The 26446-nt window shown below is 41.5% G+C and overlaps 1 protein-coding gene across 8 annotated transcripts in view; it reads left to right on the plus strand.

Annotated features, from left to right (window-relative positions):
- LOC140429273 (ceramide transfer protein) overlaps positions 1-26446 on the plus strand; it is a 203761-nt gene that overhangs the window by 154751 nt on the left and 22564 nt on the right. For 6 of the 8 annotated variants that reach the window (XM_072516055.1, XM_072516057.1, XM_072516058.1 and 3 more), the window contains 7 exons: positions 5943-6081; positions 7028-7111; positions 9083-9240; positions 11330-11422; positions 12534-12620; positions 12793-12885; positions 14236-14310. In XM_072516055.1, the coding sequence (XP_072372156.1) occupies positions 5943-6081; positions 7028-7111; positions 9083-9240; positions 11330-11422; positions 12534-12620; positions 12793-12885; positions 14236-14310 (729 nt within the window). The remainder of the gene's footprint in view (positions 1-5942; positions 6082-7027; positions 7112-9082; positions 9241-11329; positions 11423-12533; positions 12621-12792; positions 12886-14235; positions 14311-26446) is intronic. The other 2 variants (XM_072516059.1, XM_072516060.1) reach the window with 1 other exon arrangement.

The following is a 26446-nucleotide window of genomic DNA, read 5'->3' on the forward strand; positions in this document are numbered from 1 at the left end:
TCAGGAATTATATTTCTTGTGTTTGAACACATCATTATCTTTTTGTTGGTACATCTTCTCTTGGCACTATTGCAATGGGCTGTGGAAATCTGGATGGCAGGAAGTTGGGTACAGCATTGTAGAAGAATTTGCAGGCTACACAATTAACAATTCTTCTGTGACCCCTTAAATCAGTGATTGATTTCAAATCGTAATTGAAACCCTGGAGCCCAAAATGCACTCATGGGGATATTGGTGTCACTGGAAAGGCCATAATTTATTTCCCATGCTTAATTGTTCTTGAAGGAGGTGTTGAGCCACGTTTTTAAAAAGTATATTGAAGTATCACATTTTTTTTTCATGTAAGGCTACTGGACAGAGGTGGGTGTCGCGATAGCCTGCCCACGGGCAAAATCTGGATCCTCACTGGGCATCAAATCTGTTGTGAGTCTGCCAGCTGGCCCTGATGAGGTTCTTGCCCAGAGCGGGCAAGAGTATGCTAATAGCCATTTACATTCACCCGAATCTAAATATCGGGCAGGAAGTCCAATTCACCGGCCTCTTGGGATGCTCCAGTCCCCCCAGCCGGGAGTCACGCTGGAGTGAATTGGTGCAAGTCCTGACAAGCGAGCCATGGTGCATTGCGTTGGGGGGGGGGGGGGGGGGGGGGGGTCTTCCCTCTGATATGTTGGAATCTCCCAGCATGTTAGTATCAACGATTGCAAGAAGGCGGTGAAAGTCTTCTCTTTAATGTGGTAGGAACCTTTGTAGTGCTTTTATCACAGTCAATTTCATTGCCCTTTAATTTTTTCATGTCCTTCTGTGCATGCTTAGAAGCCTAAAGCTTTGAGTTAAGCTTGCATTGATTACATTCAATTTCACGGTCATAACTATAATGTTCGGGGTGGGAGATATAGGAGAGATGTCCAAGGTAGGTTCTTTACTCCGAGAGTGGTTAGAGTGCGGAATGGACTGCCTGCTGTGATAGTGGAGTTGGACACTTTAGGAACGTTCAAGCGGTTATTGGATAGGCACATGGAGCACACCAGAATGACAGGGAGTGGGATAGCTTGATCTTGGTTTCGGACAAAGCTCTGCACAACATCGCGGGCCGAAGGGCCTGTTCTGTGCTGTACTGTTCTATGTTCTATTGCCTTTTTCAAGCCAGGCAATTTCATAGGAAGGCTTCCTTTGATAATGCATATGGCTCTACGGGGGTCCATTAACTCTGAAGTGCTTCCTCTTTTGAGCAGGTGTTCTTTCTAATTGCAGTTTTTAGAAAGAGGCTGACTTCTTGTTTTGAAGATATTCTAGAAAGACCAGATATGGAGGCTGCATTTAGACAGGGAAGACTTTCACCGTCTTACAAATCATTGGTATTGACATGCTGGGAGATTCCAGAATGACGGTTTAATGATTTTCAGACTACAGATGGGAAGACCAGCCAAAGGACCCCCCTCTACACCAGAGGTAGGAGGGTACTCACCCCCTTGCCCCCCCATCAGGGTGCAAGGTGCTAGGTTGACACTGCTAAGAGGTGGGGCTGAAGGCGGCTGGGCTCACTTAGAGGTGGGGCCTTGCCAGTGATTGGGGCAGGGTGCGGCTGCAACATTATCCAGACATCCGTGCAGATCTCTGAAGAGAGGGGTCAGTCAGCGAGTTTAAGCCCATCCCTCAAGACTAACTTTGGATTGGATTTGTTTATTGTCACGTGCCGAGGTAAAGTGAAAAGTATTGTTCTGTGTACAGTTCAGACAGATTATTCCATACATGAAAAAGAAAATACATAGGGCAAACATGAAATACACAATGTAAATACAGACACAGGCAACAGGTGAAGCATGCAGGAGTGTGGTACCACTCAGAGAAAATGTGTGAAGATATCAGATCAGTCCCTACTGAAGGACAGGTCTGAGGCGTTCAAGTCAGACGACCCTGCCCGATCCAAGAAATCCAGGTACGACCTCCGCAAAGCCATCCGAGATGCCAAGAGAGAATATCCAACCAAGCTAGAGTCACAGACTGACTCTCAGCGGTTGTGGCAAGGCCTAAACAACATAACGGGTTACAAAGCGAAGCTGAGCAGTATCTCTGGCAGCAGCGCACCCCTCCCTGATGAACTCAATGCATTCTCTGCTCGGTTCGAGCAGGAAACCAACAATCCGCTGCCGAGTGACCCATCAGCCCATAACACACCCATACCCACCATCACAGCTTCCGAAGTCAGATCGGACTTCCTGAAAGTGAACCCTCGGAAGGCGACGGGACCGGACGGGATCCCTGGTCGTACACTCAGAGCCTGCATGGACCAGCTGGCAGATGTGTTTGTGGACATCTTTAACCTGTCCCTACTCCACTCCAAGGTCCCCACCTGCTTTAAGAAGACCACCATCATACCGGTGCCAAAGAAGAACCAGGCAACGTGCCTCAATGACTACCGTCGGGTGGCCCTGACTTCAGTAGTAATGAAGTGCTTCGAGAGGTTGGTCATGAAGCGCATCACCTCCATACTCCCAGAACGCCTTGATCCACTGCAATTCGCATACCGCCGCAACCGGTCCACAGCAGATGCCATTTCCCTGGCCCTACACATCCCGAGAGCATCTCGACAACAAGGACTCCTACATCAGACTCCTATTTATTGACTACAGCTCCGCCATCAACACCATAATCCCAGCCAAGCTCATATCAAAGCTCCAAAACCTAGGACTTGGCTCCTCACTCTGCAACTGGATCCTCGACTTTCTGACCCACAGACCACAATCAGTAAGAATAAACAATAACACCTCCTCCACAATAGTCCTCAACACCGGTGCCCCGCAAGGCTGCGTACTTAGCCCCCTACTCTACTCCCTGTGTACACACGACTGCATGGCAAAATTTGGTTCCAACTCCATCTACAAGTTTGCTGACGATACGACCATAGTGGGCCGGATCTCGAATAATGACGAGTCCGAATACAGGAGGGAGATAGAGAACCTAGTGGAGTGGTGCAGCAACAACAATCTCTCCCTCAATGCCAGCAAAACTAAAGAGCTGGTCATTGACTTCAGGAAGCAAAGTACCCCTGTCAACATCAACGGGGCCGATGTGGTGATGGTTAGCAGTTTCAAATTCCATGGGGTACATGTCACCAAAAATCTGTCCTGGTCCACCCACGTCAACGCTACTACCAAGAAAGCACAACAGCGCCTATACTTCCTCAGGAAACTAAGGAAATTCGGCATGTCCTCATTAACTCTGACCAACTTTTACAGATGCACCATAGAAAGCATCCTATCTGACTGCATCGCAGCTTGGAAAAACAGCTTTTTCCACGCTGTTACCAGACTCCTAAACGACCCTCTTATGGACTGACTTCATTAACACTACACCCCTGTATGCTTCATCCGATGCTGGTGCTTACCTAGTTACATTTTGTATCTTGTGTTGCCCCATTATGTATGTATGTTCTTTTATGTATTTTCTTTTATTTCCTTTTCTTTTCATGTACTTAATGATCTGTTGAGCTGCTCGCATAAAAATACTTTTCACTGTACCTCAGTACATGTGACAATAAATAAATCCAATCCAATCCATAAGATGGTCGTTTAGAAGAAGCTGATTTTGAATCTGTACGCATGTGTTCTCAGACTTTTGTACCTCCTACCCGATGGAAGAAGTTGGAAGAGTGAGTAAGCTGTGTGGGAGACGTCTTTGATTATGCTGCCCGCTTTCCCCAGGCAGCGGGAGGTGTAGACCGAGTCAATGGATTGGAGGCGGGTTTGCGTGATGGACTGGGCGGTGTTCACGACTCTCTGTAGTTTCTTAAGGTCTTGGGCCGAGCAGTTGCCATACCAGACTGCAGCCAGATAGGATGTTTTCTATTACCTGATCATGTGAAAAGAAAATTCTAAGTGCCATTGAATGGCACGTCAGTATTGCTCCCAGTGCCAGCTGGAAACAGTCCTGATCCCCCCCCCCCCCAGGATACATAATTTGCACAAGCCATCAAATGATTCTCGGCAATTTGTGAGGACTTAACTAACCTATCATCAACTCCAATCCACCATCCATCTGTCACCCTGCCCTGGCTGCACTCATTATCCTTAAACGAAATAAATGGTGTCAAAAAGCACTCCTCTCGCATAACCTCAAGAATTATAACACAATGATAAAAAGGGTTAAACTGTGTACAGACAGGATTTCACATCAACTCCATATGATTACTACTGGAACAGGATAACAGATGACATATCCTCGTGATCACACCTCGCATGTCCTTGCAGGAGAATAAACAACAATAAATAATCAACAGCATAATCACAGGAGTAACATCCACGATTATAGAAGATTTGCAGGATAATGACACCATTTATGTTGGTCGAAGGTTGATGCCAAGACAGGATCAGCAAACATTCCACAGGATCTCTCAAAGATTCCAACGAACATCTACCGTGCCTGTGCCCACAGCCTAGGCCAATCGGCCACCTCCACCCCTCGCAACGAGCATTGTAGATAGGATAAAATAGGACCAGTGGTCAATGAGCCCAACCGACCGGAGGCCTTAAGGATCAGATACCCTGTGCGCCGTTGAACCTGAAACTCCTGGCTCCAAATCAAGATTAGTAAAGCATGGCAGCCAATTTTGAAACTCAGCCGGGAACCCACCTCCCACTTCAGACACACCTTGCCCGTCCCCTATCTCCTGAACCTGTCAAGCTAAACAACATGCCAGGCAGTAAGATCACTACGTCTCCAAGGCAGACCGTTAACAGGGAAAGTGCTCTTCTGAAAGCAAGGACTCTCTCATGCTTCTCCACCATTCTCCCAAGGATATCTCACAAATCTTTCAAGTGAGTTCTAAACATCTGCACCACAGAGCCTAGATCTTCACCCAGAACAATATTCTCAATGGTGGCCATCACCAAATGCACACAACACCACCGAGGCGAAAGCCCACCCACTCCCCAATAACACCACTGGAACCTGGGCCCCATCTCAGCCCACTGACCGCCACAGTCAAACAAGGATTTTCTACAATTTGTGTTGGCTCGTCTTCGCAAAACATCAATCAGGATCCTCCAGGGACATAGCGCAAGACACATATCCCAAGAAAAGACAATTATGAAACGTGCTCCAGAATAAAATAAAGGTTTACAAGATGAGCAGAGTCAGAGCTCGTGAAAACGTAGCTCTCATCACGTGAATGCCCCTCGAGCCACCTTTTTTTAAAAATATCTTTATTGAAGTATTTGCAAAATTTTTATAACTAGAACAAATGAAATAATAATAACATAAACAACAACATGGTAAAATAGACATTTCCCACCCAACCCCTTATGTACATCCCTTAACCATATTGCACCCCACCCCCCTTCAGAGTGCTGCTTCTCGAGCCACCTTTCTGATAACTGAGTGGCTTGCCAGACCACAGCCAATCAGCCATATTGCTGTGAGCCTGGAGTGGCATGTAGGTCAAACCTGGTACGAGTAAGAGATTTCCTTCCCTAAAGAACACAAGTGAAGCATGTAGGTTTTTTCAAAAATCCAGTAGTTACATGGTTCCCATTGCCATACTAGCTTTTTATTCCACACTTATTTAACTAAATTTAAATTCCTCATCAGCTATGTTGGGATTTAAAGTTATGTCCTTGATCATTAGTCCAGGCCTCTGGTCCAGTCGCATAACTATTCTACTGCCAATCCCAATTTTGTACATGATCATATTTGTACATAAAAATCAGTCGTGGAACTCACAGACCTTTGTTCTATCAGTCTAAATGCTCACTAAGGATTTGCCCCAGATAAATATGCCTGGTTTAACAATTATTTATAACGTTTTTCAGTAACCCAAGTTGTCTGTGGTAGGTTTAATTACCTGTGCTCTTTTATCACTTGCTTGTAAAGAAGCTCAGGAAATTTAATAAACTTTGTATTTTTGAAGGAATTATAAATACAGGTAATCTATTTTCTGATTTCAGAAAGGCCACAGCCTACGCGAAAAACTTGCTGAAATGGAAACCTTTCGTGATATCCTATGCAGACAGGTTGATACACTACAGAAGTACTTTGATGCTTGTGCTGATGCTGTCTCTAAAGATGAACTCCAAAGAGATAAAGGTGCATTGAAACATGGGATATTTTAAACTGTTGGCACAAGCTTGTACTCTTTAACCTTGTGAATAAAAATGATTTCAGAATGCCTTTAGAGAGAAAGGAAGGTGTACTGCTTTGTAATGTATCTTACTGCTGAGTTGCTGTAAGAAATATAAAATACCCAGAACAGCATGTTGGCAATAATTACTCCTCTTGCTACTGAGCCCTGGATATGTTTGGCAGTCTTTCATGAAATGCCAGTAATTAGAAGGATTTGGGGCTTTTATTATTTTTAAACTTAAATATTGTAAATCAGATATTTTGCTGCAAGTTCAGTGCTATGTAATTTTTTAAAAATCAGGCTTGAAAACAGTCTTCATTTTAGCCTTAATGTAACTATCTGAGAGAAGTATTTACTGTCTTTCAGAAAAAACAGAATAATTCAGGGGGGATATCATGTCTTCTGGGTGTTGTGCTCTAATTAGCAGATGCTTGTTAATCTCCTACAATGCTAATCTGAAGTAAAACAAGTGTTTAAAAGAAAGTGCAGATTCATGACAATCTGCCTTTTTGCAGCAAAGCCCAAACCTTTGTTGGATATATTATCCAATTTTGCAGCAAATAATTAATATCTGAAGTTCTACTTTGCCAAGTCCTTGGGAGCCATGGCTAACTCTGTTTTTCCACGTTCCTGGTAGTGCTGCTCTGACTCGAACTGTAACAGCATTGGTACCAGTCATGTATTCAGAGAAATTCAAGTGCAACAATTGTAGCTTTTCCTCAGCAGAGCATCATTCATAAAGCTCTCAACACTTAAATAGAGACTACTGTCGTTGGAATGTGTGAATGCAGTACATGTTCTTGGACTTTAGGAAGATGTGGCTCAAGCTGGTATAGAAACTAAATAAGAATTGATTTTTTTGGCAGAAGTCTGGAATAATGTATTAAACATTTAATTCTACTATTTTAGTAGTGGAAGATGATGAAGATGCTTTTCCAACTACACGATCGGATGGGGATTTTATACACAACAATAATGGCAGCAAAGAGAAATGTAAGTGTCTTTCAAATTTGCAGCTTTTTTGTGGAATCACGTAAGTTTCAAAGTAATAAATTGATTATCCGTGGATAAAAAATGTTTCTAGTGCTTTTTAAATTAGCTCCTTTTTTACCTTAAACACAGAAGAATTTTCATGTAGATGAATGTGTAAATTAGATGATTTCAATAATCGTATGAGCTGAGTCAATTGTAGTTTTTAGATAGATAATTGGTTTACTGATAAATCATCATGGTGACAGGTGCCGAATTGTGATGACCATACAAATAGAACATACAAATCATAATTCATTACTTCGTTATGGGCAATCATTAAAATAAAAATGAAGTATAAAATAATACAGGGATTGTGCAATTATGATCATTTCAGCATATAAATAATTACAATATATTGGAAAATGCAGGTCTCCTTAATTTACAGAATAGAAATGAAAAATCTACTGCACTTTGCATTCTGTATAATATTTAATAATCTTTATTATTTTCATAATAAAATATGTAACAGAACAATGTAACAAAAACACCAACCATATGCACCCAATAATAATATATTTTATTATCACAAGTAGGCTTACAATAACACTGCAATGAAGTTACTGTGAAACGTTATTGTGAAAATCCCCGAGTCACCACACTCCAGTCCCTGTTCGGATACACAAAGGGGGAATTCAGAATGTCCAATTCACCTAACAAGCATGTCTTTCAGGACTTGTGGGAGGAAACCGGAGCGCCTGGAGGAAACCCACGCAGGCACAGGGAGAACGTGCAGACTCCGCACAAAGTGACCCAAACGGGAATTGAACCCGGGACCTTGGCACTGTGAAGCAACAGTGTTAACCATTGTGCTCCTGTACTGCCCCATTGTTTTGTTTGTATTTGTTTTCCATATCACCCGAGGCCTGTACATTGTAAAATCTCGCATTTAATTGCGAGTGTATTTGGAGAAGACTCATTAAATTTGTTCTGGCCTTTTGTGCATCTCTGATGTCTCTGCCACAACCTAATGTCTTCTCATTGATGGCAGAATCTTCAGCTGCCTTTGTAATGCTCTCTCTCTCTCTCCCGAAACAACTTTCGAGAATACATCATTTGTCAATGAGGCTGGCATCCACTCCATATTCTTCTCACTGTGATGTAATTAAGTGATTCATGCAATGGGTTGAAAATCATGTAGGCAGAAGGACTCTTGATGATGTACCAACCATGATAGCTCAAGTTAAATTGTTATATTGAAGGTAGATATCAGAAGTATTTAAATGTTAATCTGTTGTAACAAAGTATAACAAGCAAAGGAATGACTGGTCTCAGAATTGGGCTGTTTGGAAATTTGTAACCTTGGTTTCCCGAAGTGCTTCATTGTCGAGAGATCTGTCTTGGACCTTTAACTTAAAAAAAATTGGGCGGCACGGTGGCGCAGTGGTTAGCACTGGGCCAGCCCGGGGTCACTGTCCGTATGGAGTTTGCTCATTCTCCCCATGTCTGCGTGGGTCCCGCCCCCACAACCCAAAGATGTGCAGAACAGGTGAATTGGCCACGCTAAATTGCTTCTTAATTGGGAAAAAAAAGAATTGGGTACTCTAAATCTTTTTTTTTAAATGGTCCTATGTTGCAAAATACATCATCTATTTTTTTTTGTATAAATTTAGAGTACCCAACTATTTATTTATTTATTTTCCAAATTCAGGGGCAATTTAGTGTGGCTAATCCACCTAACCTGCACATAGGGAGAATGTGCAAACTCCACACGGACAGTAACCCAGGGCCGGGATTCGAACCCGGGTCCTCAGCGCCGCAGTCCCAGTGCTATCCACTGCGCCACATGCCACCCACTACATCATCTATGATACATAGTTTTTATTAGTTTTTGTAAAGTTGATGATTTATATGTTACTGTGGGAGCTTTTCCTTTCAGCCAACTGAGTTACAAATGTTCTCAGAATCATGGTGTATATTATATCCTTTATACAGTGTTTCCATGTGTGACACCTAAAGGGATCAATGGAATAGATTTTAAAGGTGAAGCTATCACTTTCAAGGCTACTACAGCAGGAATACTGGCTACACTTTCTCACTGCATTGAACTGATGGTGAAACGGGAAGACAGTTGGCAGAAAAGAATTGATAAGGTAACACTCTAAGAATCCATTGAAGCTTTTTTGTTTTAAAATTGCTTAATTTCCAAAAATATTTAATATTATTATACAGCTTGGAAGAAGTGCAAGTCTGCACACAACAGATTTCTCCTTTGTGCAGACTGGTCAGAGCAAACAAAGCAACAGAACAAGTGGAAAAATGTCTAGAAATGGGGAGAAACAAGTAATATAGGAAAGAATAAGTTGTGGAATTTGCAGAGAAGAGAGTTTTCTCAGCTTGGTTCTAGGTTGGAGTAGATGAGAAAGTAGTTACCTTGGTTATGTTTGATGTGATGCAGAAATAAAATTGGGAAATAAACAATGTCAGTGAATGATTAAATGGTGTAGAAAAGAGAACTTCCGATTCCTCAGATATTAAGATAAGGGAAAAGCTCGATTGATGCAACAGAGTGACCCCAAATTGGATTGCTGTTGCAATTCTTCACAGTGGGTGAATGGGGAAAAATTAAACTTAATTAATGGAAATATAAAGCAGAGTTAGAAAAATTAAACTTAATTAATGGAAATATAAAGCAGAGTTGGAAAGAAGGAAATTAAAATTGATCGTGCAGAGCAGGACTGGCAGGTATGCATTTAAATGCAGATGGAGCAGGTAAGTATGTGCAATATAAAGTTCTGGTTTTAGGCAGACGATGCTTCAAAGACACTCTGAAGCTCTCCTTGAAGCACAGTGCAATGACCTCAATGACTGGTAAGAGCTTGGTGCCAATTGCTCAGTTTATCAATAGCTTGTCCATCAAGCCAACATGTTCTGAGTCCCAACACCATAATGATGAGGCTGAGGTACACCTGAGCAGGAAAGGGAAGCAAATCCTGCACTTCAGATCCCGCTATTTCATGGGACATCCGATCCCATGTACCCAAAGATCTGCAGGTTGCAAATTGACCAGTTAGATCACATGCCTTATGGCAGAAACTGGTGCTCCTGAGCAGACATTTTTAAATTGAAGGACAGCCGATGACCACACAGGGAAATTATCTTGTATCAGTGGGATGGCTCAAAATTTGATGTATGAATATTAGGAGTATTAGGAATAGACTTAGATACCTGGAAGAGCTTATTTAAAAGGCAAGCTGTGATATGTAAGGGCGGCACAGTAGTTAGCACTGCTACCTCGCAACGCCAGGACCCGGGTTCAATTCGGGCCTCGGGTGACTTTAAAAAAATTTGTTCATGGAATGTGAGCGTCACTGGCCTGGCCAGCATTTGTTGCCCATCCCCGAGGGCATTTCAGAGTAAATCACATTGCTGTGGGTCTGGAGTCACAGACCAGGTAAGGATGAAAGATTTCCTTCCCTAAAGGACATTAGTGAACCAGATGGATTTTTACAACAATCGATAGTGGTTTTCTGGTCGTCATTAGACTTTTAATTCGATTTTTAAATTATTGAATTCAAATTCCACTATCTGCCCTGATTAGATTTGAACTGATGTCGCCAGAGCCATGCCCTGGGTCTCTGGCTTACAAGTCCAGTGACAATACCACTACGCCACTACCTCTCCTCGACCATCTGTGTGTAGTTTGCACTTTCTCCCCGTGTCTGCGTTGGCTTCCTCCGGCTGCTCTGGTTTCCTTCCACAGTCCAAAGATGTGCAGGTTAGGTGGATTGGCCACAATAAATTGCCCCTTAGTGTCTAAAGGCTAAGTTGGCGTTACGGGGATCGGGTAGGGGCGCGGGTCTAGGTAGGGTGCTCTTGCAGAGGGTCTGTGCAGACTCAATGGGCCAAATGGCCTCCTTCTGCACGATAGGAATTATTGACCATGTCAGAGACTTCAGCTGCTTTGTAGATATAGTGAGAGGGCCTTTTTTTTGTGTAAGGAAACTTGATTATGAACAGAGTTTAACTGGGTGCAAGTTAGATCTAAACCTTGTGGACAGGGGTGAAACTTAAAGGAAAATAAATTTGTGCCGTGGACCACATGGTCTGGCATGTTGGATTTTATGTGCTAACGTTACCTGTTATGTAATTAATGCATAAATTAAATGGCCAACTTGGGCCACTAGTTTTTTTTCAATCATATACTGAAATGTATGCGTACCTTGATCTCTGAACACATAGGAGATTGAAAAAAGGCGAAGAGTTGAAGATGCTTACAAGAATGCAATGTCAGAACTTAAGAAAAAGTGTCATTTTGGTGGACCCGATTATGAGGTAAGAATTCAAATTGCTGGTCAATTTCTGTCTATCAAAATTGCGAGACCATTTTTTGAACTTGCTTTCAAATTCCTTCTTGTTTTGGGTTGGATAGAAGGGAAATTGAAGAAGAAAGATCTGGAGTAAGGGAAACGTATCAAACGTTTTCCACATATATAAGATGTACATTTTGAACTTTTACCACGGCTTAATTCTCTTGAACTGTTGGACTGTATTCAAAGTCTTCCAACTTCTGAATATTTTTGCACTGTGATCTTTAAATCAGTTCTTTTAAAAGTTTTTTGCAACTAGATTATTATCCTATTTGAATTTTTAGACTCTTTAACTCTCCCACCTTTTAAGGACACTGAATCATGCTGGTTATGATTCCACAGTCACATTCTAATATCTTCCCTAATTTTGTCTGTCTTCACCATTCCATTTTCGTGTAATAGATCTTTTGGCAGGGATGGCTAAATAGAAATTGGGAGCAAGGAACTCGGTGGGTGATACTTTACTCTATAGCGATCTATTCCCACAGCTGGAGTAGAAACCATTAGGTCCTGGAGATTTATTTATCATTGGTCCCAATATTTACTCAATTACTATTTGTTAAAAATATTGGTATGGAATATAATGACCTAGAATTTGTTGGAACCAAGCATCTTGTAATGGTCCCTGTTAGATTGGTTTCTGCATTTGTCAGCGTAACAACTTCTGCCTGCCGAGTTTCCTCTGATAATATTATGATAGAATCTATCAATCTTGCCTAGCAATCCAAATCTGAGAAATGCTGCATTTTCATAGATACAAAACTTTTTACTTGAAACGTTAGTATTTGTCTGCCTGTTTTGGTGACATGGTGCAGTTTGAAGAAACATTTTCCTGAAGTCCTGCCCATTCTCAACCAGCAGCACCCAACAGATTGATTGTTTTTCTGTATGTGGAACCTCTGTAGCTGTCATTTTTGTCATTATTGGTCATGGCCTTGTGCTATATTTCAGTGTATTTCAAAGCAATTCTTTGTATGTAAAATGTTTTGTAACATTTCTGAAATGTGATGAGATAGCATACAATTGCAGAGATTTTGGAACTAATTTTCTTCCGTTGGATTGCTTTATTTTATTAGGAAGGTCCAAATAGTTTGATAAATGAAGAAGAATTCTTTGATGCTGTTGAAGCTGCTCTTGACAGACAAGATAAGATCGAAGAACAGGTATTTTCTGTCTTCTCATTCTCAGTAAATTGTTTTATACATTCAAATAAACCTACTGCAATCAGTAAACCTTTTTGGAGGTGTTCCTTTTTGTTCTTAGCAGAATCTGTCACTTGGAGTAATCATCTGTACTATTATTTGCAATTGAGTGCTGTAATCATTTTAATTTTAGTCCCACACAGAGAAGTCAAGGATTCATTGGTCAGCTGCTGTGCCATTCGGTGATTCCTTCTCGGTAGTTGGTACCCACAGATTTGCCAAACAGGTATGTTGACCTGATCGTATTATTGGTTAATAGGATATTGCTTTACTATTGGCACTACTGAGTGTATTTTGCTAGCAAAATCCTCGAATGCCACTATCATGTGATTCTATTCTATAAATCAATGTTGATTTTTTAAAAAAGGTTTAATCGTTTTAAACTTTTTATTGTAGAAGGCTCAAATCGGCAGTTCCTATGGAGAATGCAATGTGAGGATCTGCACTCCAGTTGGTTGCCGACTCATCCTGTGATGTCAATGAAGCACTGCTTGTGGTAGTGTTGGTTAGTTGATACTTTCAGTCACGTAACCAGATTCCCCCTCTGGTGCGAAGTATCAACATGGGAGGGGGAAAAGAGGGACTTGAAATTCAGTGTCCATGGGATAAACAGGATGTGATGGAAAGCCTGAAACACACATCTCTTGGGTGGTGATGAGATCCAAAATTCCATGGTCTCGATACATGATGTGTAAATTGGTCTTTCATGCTGATCATTGAATATTCTGCTTGTTCAATGTGTAAAAATTAGGGCTTTTAAAAATTTTGTTTTTCTCAACGATCTTGTTCGAAATGCTATCAGGAAGTTACCATGGTTGTTTTCACTGTGGGCAGTGAAATCTCTTTTCCTCAATTTATTTTTTGTAATCCTTTTCCATGAACCAGTTTTATAAATAGTGAAATCCATTTGAATTTGCATTTGGGAGCTGGAAAAGGATTGGTACATATTAGCTCTGCAAAATATAAAACCAGCTTAAGGCCACTGCAATGTTTCAATGGAACATATTTTTACCGTTTTTGACTATTTTACTTTTATGCAGAGAAACATTACGTCTTGCCATTTTTATTGCATTTAGCTCATATTATCAGTAATAATACCTAAATTTTATCAAATTCTAAAAATAGGATTATTTATTTAAAGAAAGATTTACAGAAGGATTTTGTGGATTTCACCAGATTACTAAAACTAGTACTTAAGTACAATTATCAGAAGTATTTAAAGCAAAATTATTGTGTAGAAATACTATATTTGTGCTTTAATGACTTGTATACCATACTATCTTTTTATGTACATCACACTCATTTTTAAATCTAGGCACTAGTTGTGATATGTACTTCAGAGCAAATGCATCATAAACTTGCATCTGATTGTAGCTATTATTGTGGAATTGCCTTTTCTTCAGGGTTCCATGGGGTGGAGTATGATACATAGTTGCATGATATCATTATGGCGGTTCTCATTTCTTTAAAGCTTATTGGCTCTTTAATGCACTTTTTTGTGGTGAAGGTTAATGTTTGAATGCCTTGTTGTGCCTTTGTTCTGAACTGGGTTTTTCTTTGTCTGTCTCTGTGGTAGCCCTTTAGTCGCTCTTCCTCCATGTCTTCCATTGATCTAGTCAGTGCCTCAGATGATCACAGATTCAGCACCCAGGTACTGTACGAACTCAGAGTGGTCCTTCTCTGCAGCTCACTTCTCTTGACTACTTCACCTGGGTTTGCATCTACTTCTTCATAGTGTTGGTGATGCTTGTTGAATGTAACTTATTCCCTGAGCTACTTCAGCGTATCCGCTGTAGGATAGGTTATTGCAGAAATATTTTAAAATTGCTATTGCAGTGAACTTTAATTTTAATAAAAATTTGTACAGAATTACTTCATGTCAAATTTTATGCCCCTGAATGCCAACGCTATGTTGGAAAGGCTAAATTAAAGATCAGCTTTTAACCAATGTAATAAAAGATAACCATGCGTAATAAAATTATATGCATCAAGATTTCTATCCCATGGAATAGGTTAATCCAAGCATCACTGGTGTAGTAACATAAATTCATAACTGCATGCCATACCTTAAATCTGCCATTACTAATACAAGTGTTTTGAAAGTTTTAAAATTCATTACATACATGACTTGCTGAAATTTTTTAGTATTTAAAAATGTAACCATTGCAATTAGATCTGAATCTGTTTTTTCTTAGCTAGTAATGCCTGTGTGCAATTGAAAATTTGCGTCACCTTCATGTGAGAGGAGAGGGAAATTCACTTGGCATGTTGACCTTTGTAAGAAAATGTGCCTTACTGTCCAGAATCATTGCTATCTTACTTTGAGGCAGGCCCACAGTTTTCTTTTCTATGTTGGTAGCAAAGGAAATTCTTTATGTTCACAGTAGTTTTATCTTTTTCCGTGGTCTCTTTTCTCAGCCCTTTAATTTTCTCTAACTGTGGACATTGTCTGACTGAGATGGGTTAAGACTGTGATGCACTACCAACCACTTGCCCTCCATAATCTAGAGAGAGGTGGAACATTAACTGCACCATCAGCGACTGTCAGCCAGAACAGAGCACCAGTTGAACTTTATTTTTTTTGAGGATGTTGGTGTGAATGATTGGCTTACCTTTCCAGGAGGATCTGCAAGATCGTTGGCACAGTGCTGACATTTTATTGACAAATATAACAGCGGTTGCTACTTTCTTGGGTATAAACAAATATACAATGTTAAATGAGTGAACTTGTCTTCTTGCCAGTGCTTGTGGCTTTACCCTGCTCGTGTCTAAGTGAGGTCAGAATAAACCCCAGCAGACTCTAGCTGTAGCATGCGCATGACATATTTTTCAGTTTCTCAAGCACTTGCCCCATTCTTGGCACTTTTCCTGGGAGTAACTTTAAAGTAACTTTTAAAATAGCAATGAAAAAAATGGGTAAAAGAAAATTAAGACTACAATTTAAACCATGCATTTTCAGAAACACTAGCAGTTTAAGAACTCAACAGATAGAGGTTTGTTTTTTATAAATTTGTTTTTAAGTATCATCAGTTTTAAGAAATTGCAGATGAGTTTTTCTCCTTTTCAATCTACATCATAGAATCTATGGCACGGAGACAGGCCCTTTGGCCCAACTGGTCCATGCCAACCAAAAAGTCCATCTAAGCTAACCCCATTTGCCTACATTTGGCCCATGGCCCTCTAAACCTTTCCTATCCAAGTATCTGTCCAAATGCCGTTCAGATGTTGTCAATGTCCCTGCCTCAACCACTCCCTCCGGCAGTTCATTCCACATACCTACCACCCTGTGTAAAAAATGTTGCTCCTCAGGTTCCCATTAATTCTTTCCCCTCTTAACTTAAACCTATGCCCTCTAGTTCTCGATTCCCCAACCCTGGGAAAAAGACTGAGTGCATCCACCCTATCCATGCTCTCTCCCTATAACTCAGTCCCTTGAGTCTAGGCAACATCCTTGTAAATCTCTTCTGCACTCTCTCCAGTTTAATAACATCTTTCTTATAGCAAGGCAACCAAAACTGAACACACTGCTCTAGGTGCAGCCTCATCAATGTTCTGTACCATTTCAACATAACTTCCCAACTTCTATACTTAATGCCCTGCCTGATGAAGGCCAGCACGGCAAAAGCCGCGTTCACTGACCTATCTACCTGTGACTCCACCTTTAAAGAACCGTGCACCTGAACTCCAAGGTCCCTCTGTTCCACAAAACTCCCTAAGGTCCTACCATTCACCGTGAAAGTCCTACCTTGATTTGACTTTCCAAAATGCAACACCTGCTGCAATGTTTGATATCCTTCCTCACTGCCCTCGCCTATTTTAGTGTCATCTGCAAACTTACTGACTACTCCTAATCAAACCCTGTCTTTCCAAGTGCCTGGATATCTTATCCCTCAGAATCCTCTCAAGTAACAAACCCACTACAGATGTTAAGTTTACCAGTCTATAATTCCCAGGTTTTTCTTTGCAGCCCTTCTTAAATAAGGCCACAACATTTGTTACCCTTCCGTCTTCTGGTACCTCACCTGTGGCTAAAATGATGATGCAAATATCTCAGCCAGGGCTCCTGCAATTTCTTCCCTAGCCTCAGAGTGTTCTTGGATATACCTGGTCAAGGCCAGGAGATTTATCCGCCTTCATACATTTTAATACGTCCATCACCTCCTCTACAGTAATGCGAACTGTCCCCAATATATCGCCACTAACATTCCCTGGTTCCAAAGTCTTCATGCCTTTCTCCACGGTAAACACACAGGAGAAATATTCAATGAGAGCCTCGCCCATCTCCTGTGGTTCCACACATGTGTCCACTTTGGTCCTTGAGGGGGTCCTAATCTCTCGTTCTTTTTCCTTTAATATACTTTAAAAATCCCTTTGGATTCACCTTAATCCTCTCGGCCAAAGCTACCTCATGCCCTCTTTTTCCCCTCCTAATTTCCTTCTTGAGTATACTCCTGTACCCCCTGTCCCCTCCAGGGAGTTTCTTGATTCCAGCTGCTTGTACCTGAGCCATGCCTCCTTTTTCCTGGCCCAAAAATCCAGGGTTCCCTACTCCTGCCAGCCTTGCCCTTAACCCTAACAAGAACATATAGACCCTGAACTCTAGCTGTTCCCACCTGCCAGAGACCCCATTTGTCGGAGGCCCATTTGCCCTCAAACAAGCTACTCCAATCAACCCTTGCAAGCTCCTGTCTAATTCCATCAAAATTCGCCTTGCCCCAATTTAGAACTTGCACCTGTGGACTAGTTTTGTTCATTTCCAAAACTATTTTAAAATTAATAGAATTATGGTCACTGGTCCAAAGTGGTCTCCCACCATCACCTCAGTCACTTCCCCTACTATGACAACCCTGTTACTCCTGCAAGTCTCCCCAATCTCTCTGTATATTTGTTCTTGTAATTCCCATTGACTATTTGGGGGCCTATAATACAACCCCAATAAGGTCACAATCCCCTTCTTATGTCTTAGTTCCACCCTCAAATCCTCGTTGGATGATCCCTCAGTTATTTCATCTCTGACTACTGCCGTGATGCTCCCCTTAATCAAAAATGCAACTCCCCCCTCCTCTTTTTTCTCCACCTCTGTCCCGCCTAAAGCACCTGTACCCTGGAAAATTAAGCTGCCAGTTCTGTCTCTCCCTTAGCCATGTTTCAGTTAGGGCTATAATATCCCAGTCCCACATACCTATCCATGCCCTGGGTTCATCAGCCTTACCTGTCAGCCTTCTTGCATTGAAATAGATGTCATTTAATCGAGCAGGTTTTCTCCGCTCCCTGCCATGCTCCTGCCTATCATGTCTATTCAGTTTATGCGGTTTCCTAAGCAACACTTGGGTTGAAATAATCTGGGTGGAGAATGCGCATATAATTATTTTCAATGCCATTTGAATTTTTATGGCCTATTTGTAAACTGATAAAAGATTTATTTATTGGTGCAAACTGGAAAATTTGACAAAATCCCAGTCGCACACTTCTGCTTGAAACTCCATCGATGCTCTTAAATAAATAATAAGCCTGCTTAAGTCTGCGGTAGATTCCGTGCATGATACATTAAATAATAGCTGATTGGGAAGTTCCATGACATCTTCTAGATTCAACGTACTTCAAACCAATGTCTAATTTCACAATTTCCTTATTTGTTTTAACAATGACAAGCCATGCTATTTCGTAGCAGAGCATTTTCATGTTCTATATTTCATCGGGCACCCTTGGAATATTCACTTTTGGTTTTGACAGATTTTGCTTCCTTTGCATTTGATATGGACAGCCTTGGATGCATAACTGCTCAATTTGTGTAAGTTAAGATATATATTTAACTGAAAAGTGAAGAGTTCTAATAGTTTTGTACATATTCTCTGACAAGTAACTCAAAATTAATGTTTGATTAATCTCCAACAGTACTTAACTTCTGGTGGGCTGTCACGGTAGTACTGTGGTTGGCACTGTTGCCAGGGACCTAGATTCAATTTCTGGCTTGGGTCACTGTCTGTGCGGAGTCTGCATGTTCTCCCCGTGTCTGCTTGGGTTTCCTCCGGGTGCTTTGGATTCCTCCCACAAGTCCCGAAGGACATGCTTGTTAGGTGAATTGGACATTCAGAATTGTCCATCAGTGTACCTGTACAGGTGCCGGAGTGTGGCGACTAGGGGATTTTCACAGTAACCTCATTGCAGTGTTAATGTAAACCAACTTGTGACTAATAAAGATAATGAATGAATGAGATACCACATTTGTAAAATTTAATTTTCAGAACCAGAGAGGCTGTTTGGCAGTAATTTAAATATCACATTATTATATAAATTAATTTACTCCTGAATGTACCAGCCTTATTTTTTTCTGGTGTAGCACATGGGGAACTCGTGGGCAAGAATCCCAACTTCATGCCTTCACGTTGTTTTGAATGCAGAATATAATCAATGAGTGCAGTTGCAGTGCTGCCTGTGGAAGAGAAGGGTGTCCTAGACAGCAGCTTGCAGGTTTCCTTCCCCCTGTGCATGTCTGGATGTTGGAAGATACTCTCCGATTTACTTTGTTAATAATAGCCTCACCTTTGTTATGTGTATAAACTTCAGGCCATTATTTTTGGTTTCGTATTGATGCATTCAAAAAGCATCAGTCAAGGATTACAGGCAGAGTGACACAACGATAATGTTACTGAGCTAGAAATCTAGATTCTCAAATCTAATGCTCTGAAGTCATAGGTTCAAAGCCTGCCTTAACGGGTGGTGGGATTTAAATTCAGTTAATAAATTTGGGAAGGAAAATAGTTTCACAATCGTGATCATGAACCGATTGGATTGTTGTAAAACCCATCTACTTTACTCATGTCTTTTAGGGAAGGAAATCTGTGCCCTTACTTGGCCTGCGGCTTGACTCCCTTAACTACCCTCAGAAATAGCCTGGCAAGCCATTCGGCTTCACTTTCATTATTTGAAAATGAATGTGCAGGATTACAGGGAGAAGGCAGGGGAACGGCAAGAGATTATTTACTCGTTCCGAGAGCAACCACAGACATGACTGGCTGAATGGCCACCGGTTGTAACAATTCTGTGATGCAATCCGTTATCTTGTATGGTCAGGTAGAAAGTGTAGGACTCTTCAGTATCCAGTATGTTCTCATCTCAAAACATAATGTGTCGCTCCATTAGAATATTTGCTTTTAAAGCCCCCAGGACATGGGTGTTTTCTTAGATATCATGTGGTTGTTATTTTGCAAATTGCAAAGCATTCTCATGGCACAGTATTATTAATGTTGAGTTTTTATACCATTGGCACATTTAGCCTTCAGCATCTTTGTATGAAGCTGTTGAATATTTACATGGAAAGAAGCTCCTTTGGGAAACTGGTGAAAGAAATACAATGTATTGCGCACAAAATGTAAAATGATATGCTGGATAAGGGGTTAGTGTACTCCCAATGTAATACACAACTTTCGTCTTGGACTAAACAGGTTTCCTTTTGGAGGCAGAAGACATTGATGCTGTCTCGTTACTTCAATGCAGTGACAACAGCAAGGGTCGCAAGTTCAAATTGTGAAAGGGAAATTTAGGACTGACGCTGGGATATTTTTCTGAGTGGCCAATAAATTGAGTGGGTTTCCATGTATGGGAATAGATGCCTTGATAAGATGGGGCTTGTAGTGATGTGAGAAGGTGGCAGGGCAGAGCAGACTCGATGGGCCGAGCTGCCTAATTCTGTTCCTATGTCTTATGGGTGAATGATCTTTTGTAGTGATTTTTTGCCAATTGCTTTTCAGCACATGATATTTAGATCTCGCACCAGATCTGGTCATCATTGCAGACTTCCAAATGCTTATTGCTACTGAATACACATTGATTTTATTGCGCTGTTGCTCTAGCTTTATATAAATCAAGACACTTAACTCAATTGCCCGTAGAAGGTTGCAGAATCAGTGGGCCATGAATTTGACAGTGCACTACAAAATAATGAAAACCTATTGCAAATTATTGCCAAGCAATAGAAATTACTCCTGGGTAGTATGTGCACTTTTTTTTAAAAACTCATCGCTATGTCTGCCAAAAGTGCTGCATTTTGGTATATTGGTAATTTTTTATATAGGTTTAAATGAACCAACCAGATTATGTCTGGCATGACTATATTGTAGTCCTAAAACACATGGAGAATAAAGGAATAAATACAATAACATTTACCCGACCTTTAGATCGCTGCTTATCCTTGATTGGTGTAAAAAAAAAAAACTATCAACCCACAATGGTCAGCCAGACATTTCATCTCCCTTATATGTTGAAGGAGATGCTCTCTCAAATGTTAAGCACTTCCCATAACTTGGCAGCTACTCCTATCAAAAGGCCACCATTGACGAGGAGTTCCAACACCAGATCAACTATGTTCGCTCAGCCTTCTACCGACTATGTTAGCAAGTATTTAACAACAAATACCTCAAGTTAACAAAGGTCCTAGTGTACAGAGCAGTTACCATCACCACACTCCTGAAGTGAGACTTAGACTGTGTATCAGCCATACACAAGAGCTCGAGAAATTCCAACAGCAAACCTCTCCTACATCCCTCGGATTCAGTGGGAGGATTGTCAAACAAACGCTGGTGTCCTTGTGAAACCAATTCCATGAGCGTTCAGGCAAAACTCATGAAAGATAACTAGGATGAACTGGGTGCTGTTTTGATGGCTGAAAAACATCTCCCGCACCAGATCCTGCTTTCTCAACTCTCAAATGGGTAAAGTTCCAATAGAGGACAAAGAAAACATTTTAAAAGCACTGACGCTCTTCCTGGAAGCACTGCAGCACTGACATTAATGTCTAAGAACAACTTGCTGCCAGTCATTCAAAATGACGACAACGAGTCCTGTGATGGAGAATATTTGAGGTCAGAAGCAGAATTCTGATTCATGAAATGCTGAGGTTGAAGATAATTTGATTCTGCCTGAGGCTGGGATTGGGAGGGGTCATGAATTCAGTGGCATTGGTTGATGGATGAGGACAGGCTCTTGGATCAATTCCAAGGTAACCATGGTGGGAAATCATTTGTGGAGTTGCTAGATGGGTAAAAGTGGGACAAAACAAAGGCTAGACAACAGAGGGGAGGGTTGAGAATAGTTTTTTCACTGAGGCTGCAGAGTTTTGAAGTGGACTTGCAGTATGAGCCTGGGTGTGCCATAGTTTTGAAAAGGTGGAAAAAGAATATCAATCTGTGAAATCACAGGAAGGCTGACAGTTGATTAGTTAGTGAGTATTGCTTTTGTTCCCCCTTCTCTAAAGCTCGGGATTTAGTCTAAGCAGCTGGGAAATTAAAATTTTTAAAAAAAGATTAAGTAATTTGTTCAATTAGATTCCATATTTTTAAGTGATGTCAACGGAAGGGAGGTGAGTAGTTGCTCAGTCTTTTTAATTAGTGAGGTTTACTCCTCGTAGTAGCGAGGTTTACGATCAATAGATAGAGGAATGGCAGGGCAGCTCCAATCTCTAATGTCACATCCTGTCCTACATTAGAACTGCAGAACGCTTCCCGAATAACAATTTGTGTGGAAGAGTTGACAGTTGTAGTAGCTCAAATTCCAGCTCTTTCAGTACTTGAGCAGCTAGCGTCACTGCGGTGCACCCGTAAGGTGGAGAGCTTCATCGATAGCACATTTATAGATGTGGGCGCCCCACAGTTAAACAGATGCAGGGAGGTGGGAATGGGTGGCCACCAGGCAGTCAAGTAAAAGCAGGTGGGTAGTGCAGTTGTCCCCTAGGGGCACTTCACACTGCAACCAGCACTTTGTTCTGAATCCTGATGAAAATGATGGCTAATCTGGGGAGTGCAACCATGGTTGGCTCAGATGTATAGGGGAGAACGAAGGAGACTGGAAGAGCATTACTGATAGGAGACTCTATAATTGGGGAAATAGATTAGCCTTGTTACAGTTGCAAATGTGAATCAAGGACGGTATGTTGACTCCCTAGTGCCAGGGTCAAGGATGTCACTGGTTGTAGAAAACCCTGGGGAGGGGGGAGGGGGGGGGGGGGGGGGGGGGGAAGAGTTGTTGAGGTGGGCCAAGTGGATCAAATGTCAGTAGGGGACATTTATAGGATGGTGATCGTTGTGTCATAAGTTTTTAATTAGCTATAGAAAAGGTCAAGGAACAATCCAGAGTAAAAAATAATTAACTGGGAAAGCCAGCTTCAATGGGGTAAGAACGGATTTCACCCAGAAAAATTGGAATCAAAGGGTGACAGGAAAATCTGTAACTGAACAAAGGACAAAGGGCCGACTTTAAAGGAGAGAGTGTTTGGGCACAGGGGAGGCTGTGGCGTAGTGATATTGTCACTGGACTAGTAAACTAGAGACCCAGAGTAATGCTCCTTGCCAAGTTTACTTGCTACCAGGTACTCACTTGTTCTTATCCAAAGAATTTATCTTGTCACTTCAATTGTGCTAATTTTGACAGATATCAGTGTGATTCTATCCCAATTATTTTAAAATCAGTTTATGGAGTATGTGTCAGTACCTTGATCACTTAACGGTGTTGTTTCACTCTGTTGGCCCCATTTCCAGCCATGCTGTTTATTAAGTAGTATGCATGCATGGGACCTGCTCTTCAACACATAATGGTAAGCCTGCCTATTAGTCAGTTCACACGTAACTCATCTGTACATGTATGCAGTTCCTCCAATGTCTTACCACACATTTGTGAACCTTTTGTGATCTTATCAAAAAGATATCAAAGTTGTTGCTTATATCTCCACGTATGGTCTAGATCAGTGTTCTTCAAACTCGGGAGCGCGACCTGCCGTGGGCGGGTGTCGGGAGGGGCGCGGAGCCGTCCTTCGTGGCGCTCCCGGTCGTGCAAATCCCTGCGCAGCAGCCAGCTTTTAATAATGCCGGCTGCAAGTGGCCTTTAAAATGGCCGCGAACATGTAAAAGAAATTCGGCCACATTGCGCATACGCGCACGATCATCGGCGCGCATGCGCAAAACTGTCGCAGCTTTTTGTTTATTCATTTTATTCATTTATTTTATTCATTAAATTTTTTTACAAGTTCGGGGGGGGTTTTATTTGATAAAAGTTTACAGGAAAAAAATGCAGAACTTTGGACAGATGGAGACTCGATACTTTCCGACACCAGAAGGCTTCACCTTCATCCAACAGGTTCCATTGGAGGAGCGTGTACGAGGGCCAAAGGGACCCAAAGCCATTTCCTCCATTTTTATCTGCAGCAAACGAGATAAGAGAAAATGGTGGGTCACTCGGGTCGGCCGGCGTGGGTCGCGAAGGTCGGCCGCATTGGGTCCCGAAGGTCGGCCGGGTTGGGTCCCAAAGGTTGGCCGGTTGGTAAAAATGGGTCCCCGGAAAAAAAGTTTGAAGAACATTGGTCTAGATGCCTTGGGTGGTGACCAGAGTATCAAACTTTTGTTCTCTTAAATAAAAGCACAGACAAGGTCACAAGCATTACCAAGACAAAGTTTATCAATTTACTAACCTCCTTTAAATGTTCCCCTTCATATTAATGCCAGATTGAAATATTCCATTGAATTGCACCCAATATTCCAATTCCCAATATTCCATTTCCCATTTCCTGTCTCAATCCTATCCCAGCCATGAGCCCTGGAGAAATCTTGCAGTGCAATAAAACACTTAATGTTTAAAACAGAAATCAAAATTTCCATTTGATTCCAGGCAGTAACATTTTGATTGCTTGTTCTTTTTCTTAAGTTACAATTTTTTTACGGTAACCTGCTAAATTCCATTGCCTTTTCACATCACAGAGATGTCCCAAATTCAAACAACAGTGTTGTTGGCTTTCAGATTTTTATTAATTTCTAATTCATCTCCTCTTAAGTTGTAGGATCTCTTCTTCAAAAGAGGCTTTGTCCTTATGTCCATGGACACCAGTTAAACTGTATGTTTTTATTTTAACATCATCGTTGTTCTCAAATAGACTCCACTTTTAATTTCATCCCGCCTTTTTCAACTATCGCCCATCCTGTTCTTGGCTCTTCATTCACTCTTCTCCTACCCTACTCACTCCCTCAACTCCAATCTGCCTCAATGTTCATATATCCCACTTGGTTGTTCCTCTCACTCTTAACTACTTTAACCCACCCATTTAAGAAATAGACGCTCCCCTTGAACCCTCTAATATCTGAGATCATTTTCAATCTTCCCATGTTCAGAATCTGCACTAAGGGGTGTTCCATATGGATTTCCAAGGTTGTGTAGGTTAGGTGGGAATATGGGGATAGAGCGGGCTTGTGAGCCTGGGCAGGCCTCCCCCAGAGGGTCAGTGCAGACCGATAGGCAAATGGCTTCTTTCTGCACTGTTGTGATTCTAAGATGCTATGATTCTATCAAATAAATTCTCAAATTCCTGAAGCTACTGCAAATCTTGTTCCATTTGCAGTTACCTATAAAATAAAACACAAAAGATCCATTCTGCTTGGGACAAAATGGGTTAATTATTTAACGATTTCCCTACACCACTAACCTACACACCTTTGGACTGTGGGAGGAAACCCACGCAAACACGGAGAACGTGCAAACTTCACACAAGTCACCCAAGGCCAAAATTTAACCTGGGTCCCTGGTGCTGAGGCAGCAGTGCTAACCACTGTGCCACCGTGGATATGAATATGGTCAAGTGCCAAAAAAACAAAAAACAGAGTAATGGTTAATGTATGTTTTTCAGACTGAAGGAAGGCTACAGAGGCATTCCCGAGGGGTTGTGTTAGAACCCCAGCTATTTAAATATTAAAGATCGTTAGTAGTGTAAAGCAACAATTTCAAAATTTGTGTATCATGCAGTATTATGAACCATGAGGAGAATAGTGTAGAACCTCAAAAGGACATAGGTTGGTGGAATGGGCAGGCACATGACAGATGAAATTGTGAAGTGATTAATTTTGGTAGGAAGAACATGGAGAGACAAAGGGAGTATAGGAGCTGAGGGACCTGGAGCAATATATTCATAAGTCATTGAAGGTGGCTGGATAAGTTGAGAGCATGGTTAATAAGGCATAGAGCACCCTAGGTTTTATTAATGGAGGCATTGAGTACAAGAACAAGGAAGTTTTGTTAAACTTGAAAGACACTAGTTCACCCTTGACTGGAGTGTTCCATCCAGTTGTGTGTGCCAACTTTAGGAAGGATGCAAAGGCATTGAGAGGGGAGACAGAAAAGATATATGAGAATAGTTAGAGATAAGGAGCCAGGGGCTGTTTAGCACAGGGCTAAATTGCTGGCTTTGAAAGCAGACCAAGGCAGGCCGGCAGCACGGTTCAATTCCCGTAACAGCCTCCCCGAACAGGTGCCGGAATGTGGCGACTAGGGGCTTTTCACAGTAACTTCATTGAAGCCTACTTGTGACAATAAGCAATTTTCATTTCATTTCATTATGTTACGTAGAATGTAGAAGTTGGGACAGGTTTCCTGGGAGAAGAGAAGGCTGAGAGGTGATTGACAGAGATATTCAAAATCATGAGCGCTCTGGACAGAGTAGATGGGGAAAAGCTGTTCCCATTGATGGACGGATTGAGAACCGGAGGGCACAGATTTACAGTAATTGGCAAAAGAAACAATGGTGGTAGAAGGAAAAAACTCAATGAGCGAGTGGTTAGGATCAGAGAGCATGGTTGAGGTAACTGAAGCATTCAAGAGGGAATTTAATTATCTCAAAAGGAAGAGGCCAGCACAGATGCAATGGGCTGAATGGTGGCCTCCGGTGCTGTTAGCATTCTGTAACAAGACAGACAACGTACCTCAATTAGAGAGGATGTAATTTCTGATTTTAATTCGGGCTAGTTCAATGCTAT

The sequence above is a fragment of the Scyliorhinus torazame genome, chromosome 9, assembly GCF_047496885.1.
Source record: "Scyliorhinus torazame isolate Kashiwa2021f chromosome 9, sScyTor2.1, whole genome shotgun sequence".
NCBI lineage: Eukaryota > Metazoa > Chordata > Chondrichthyes > Carcharhiniformes > Scyliorhinidae > Scyliorhinus > Scyliorhinus torazame.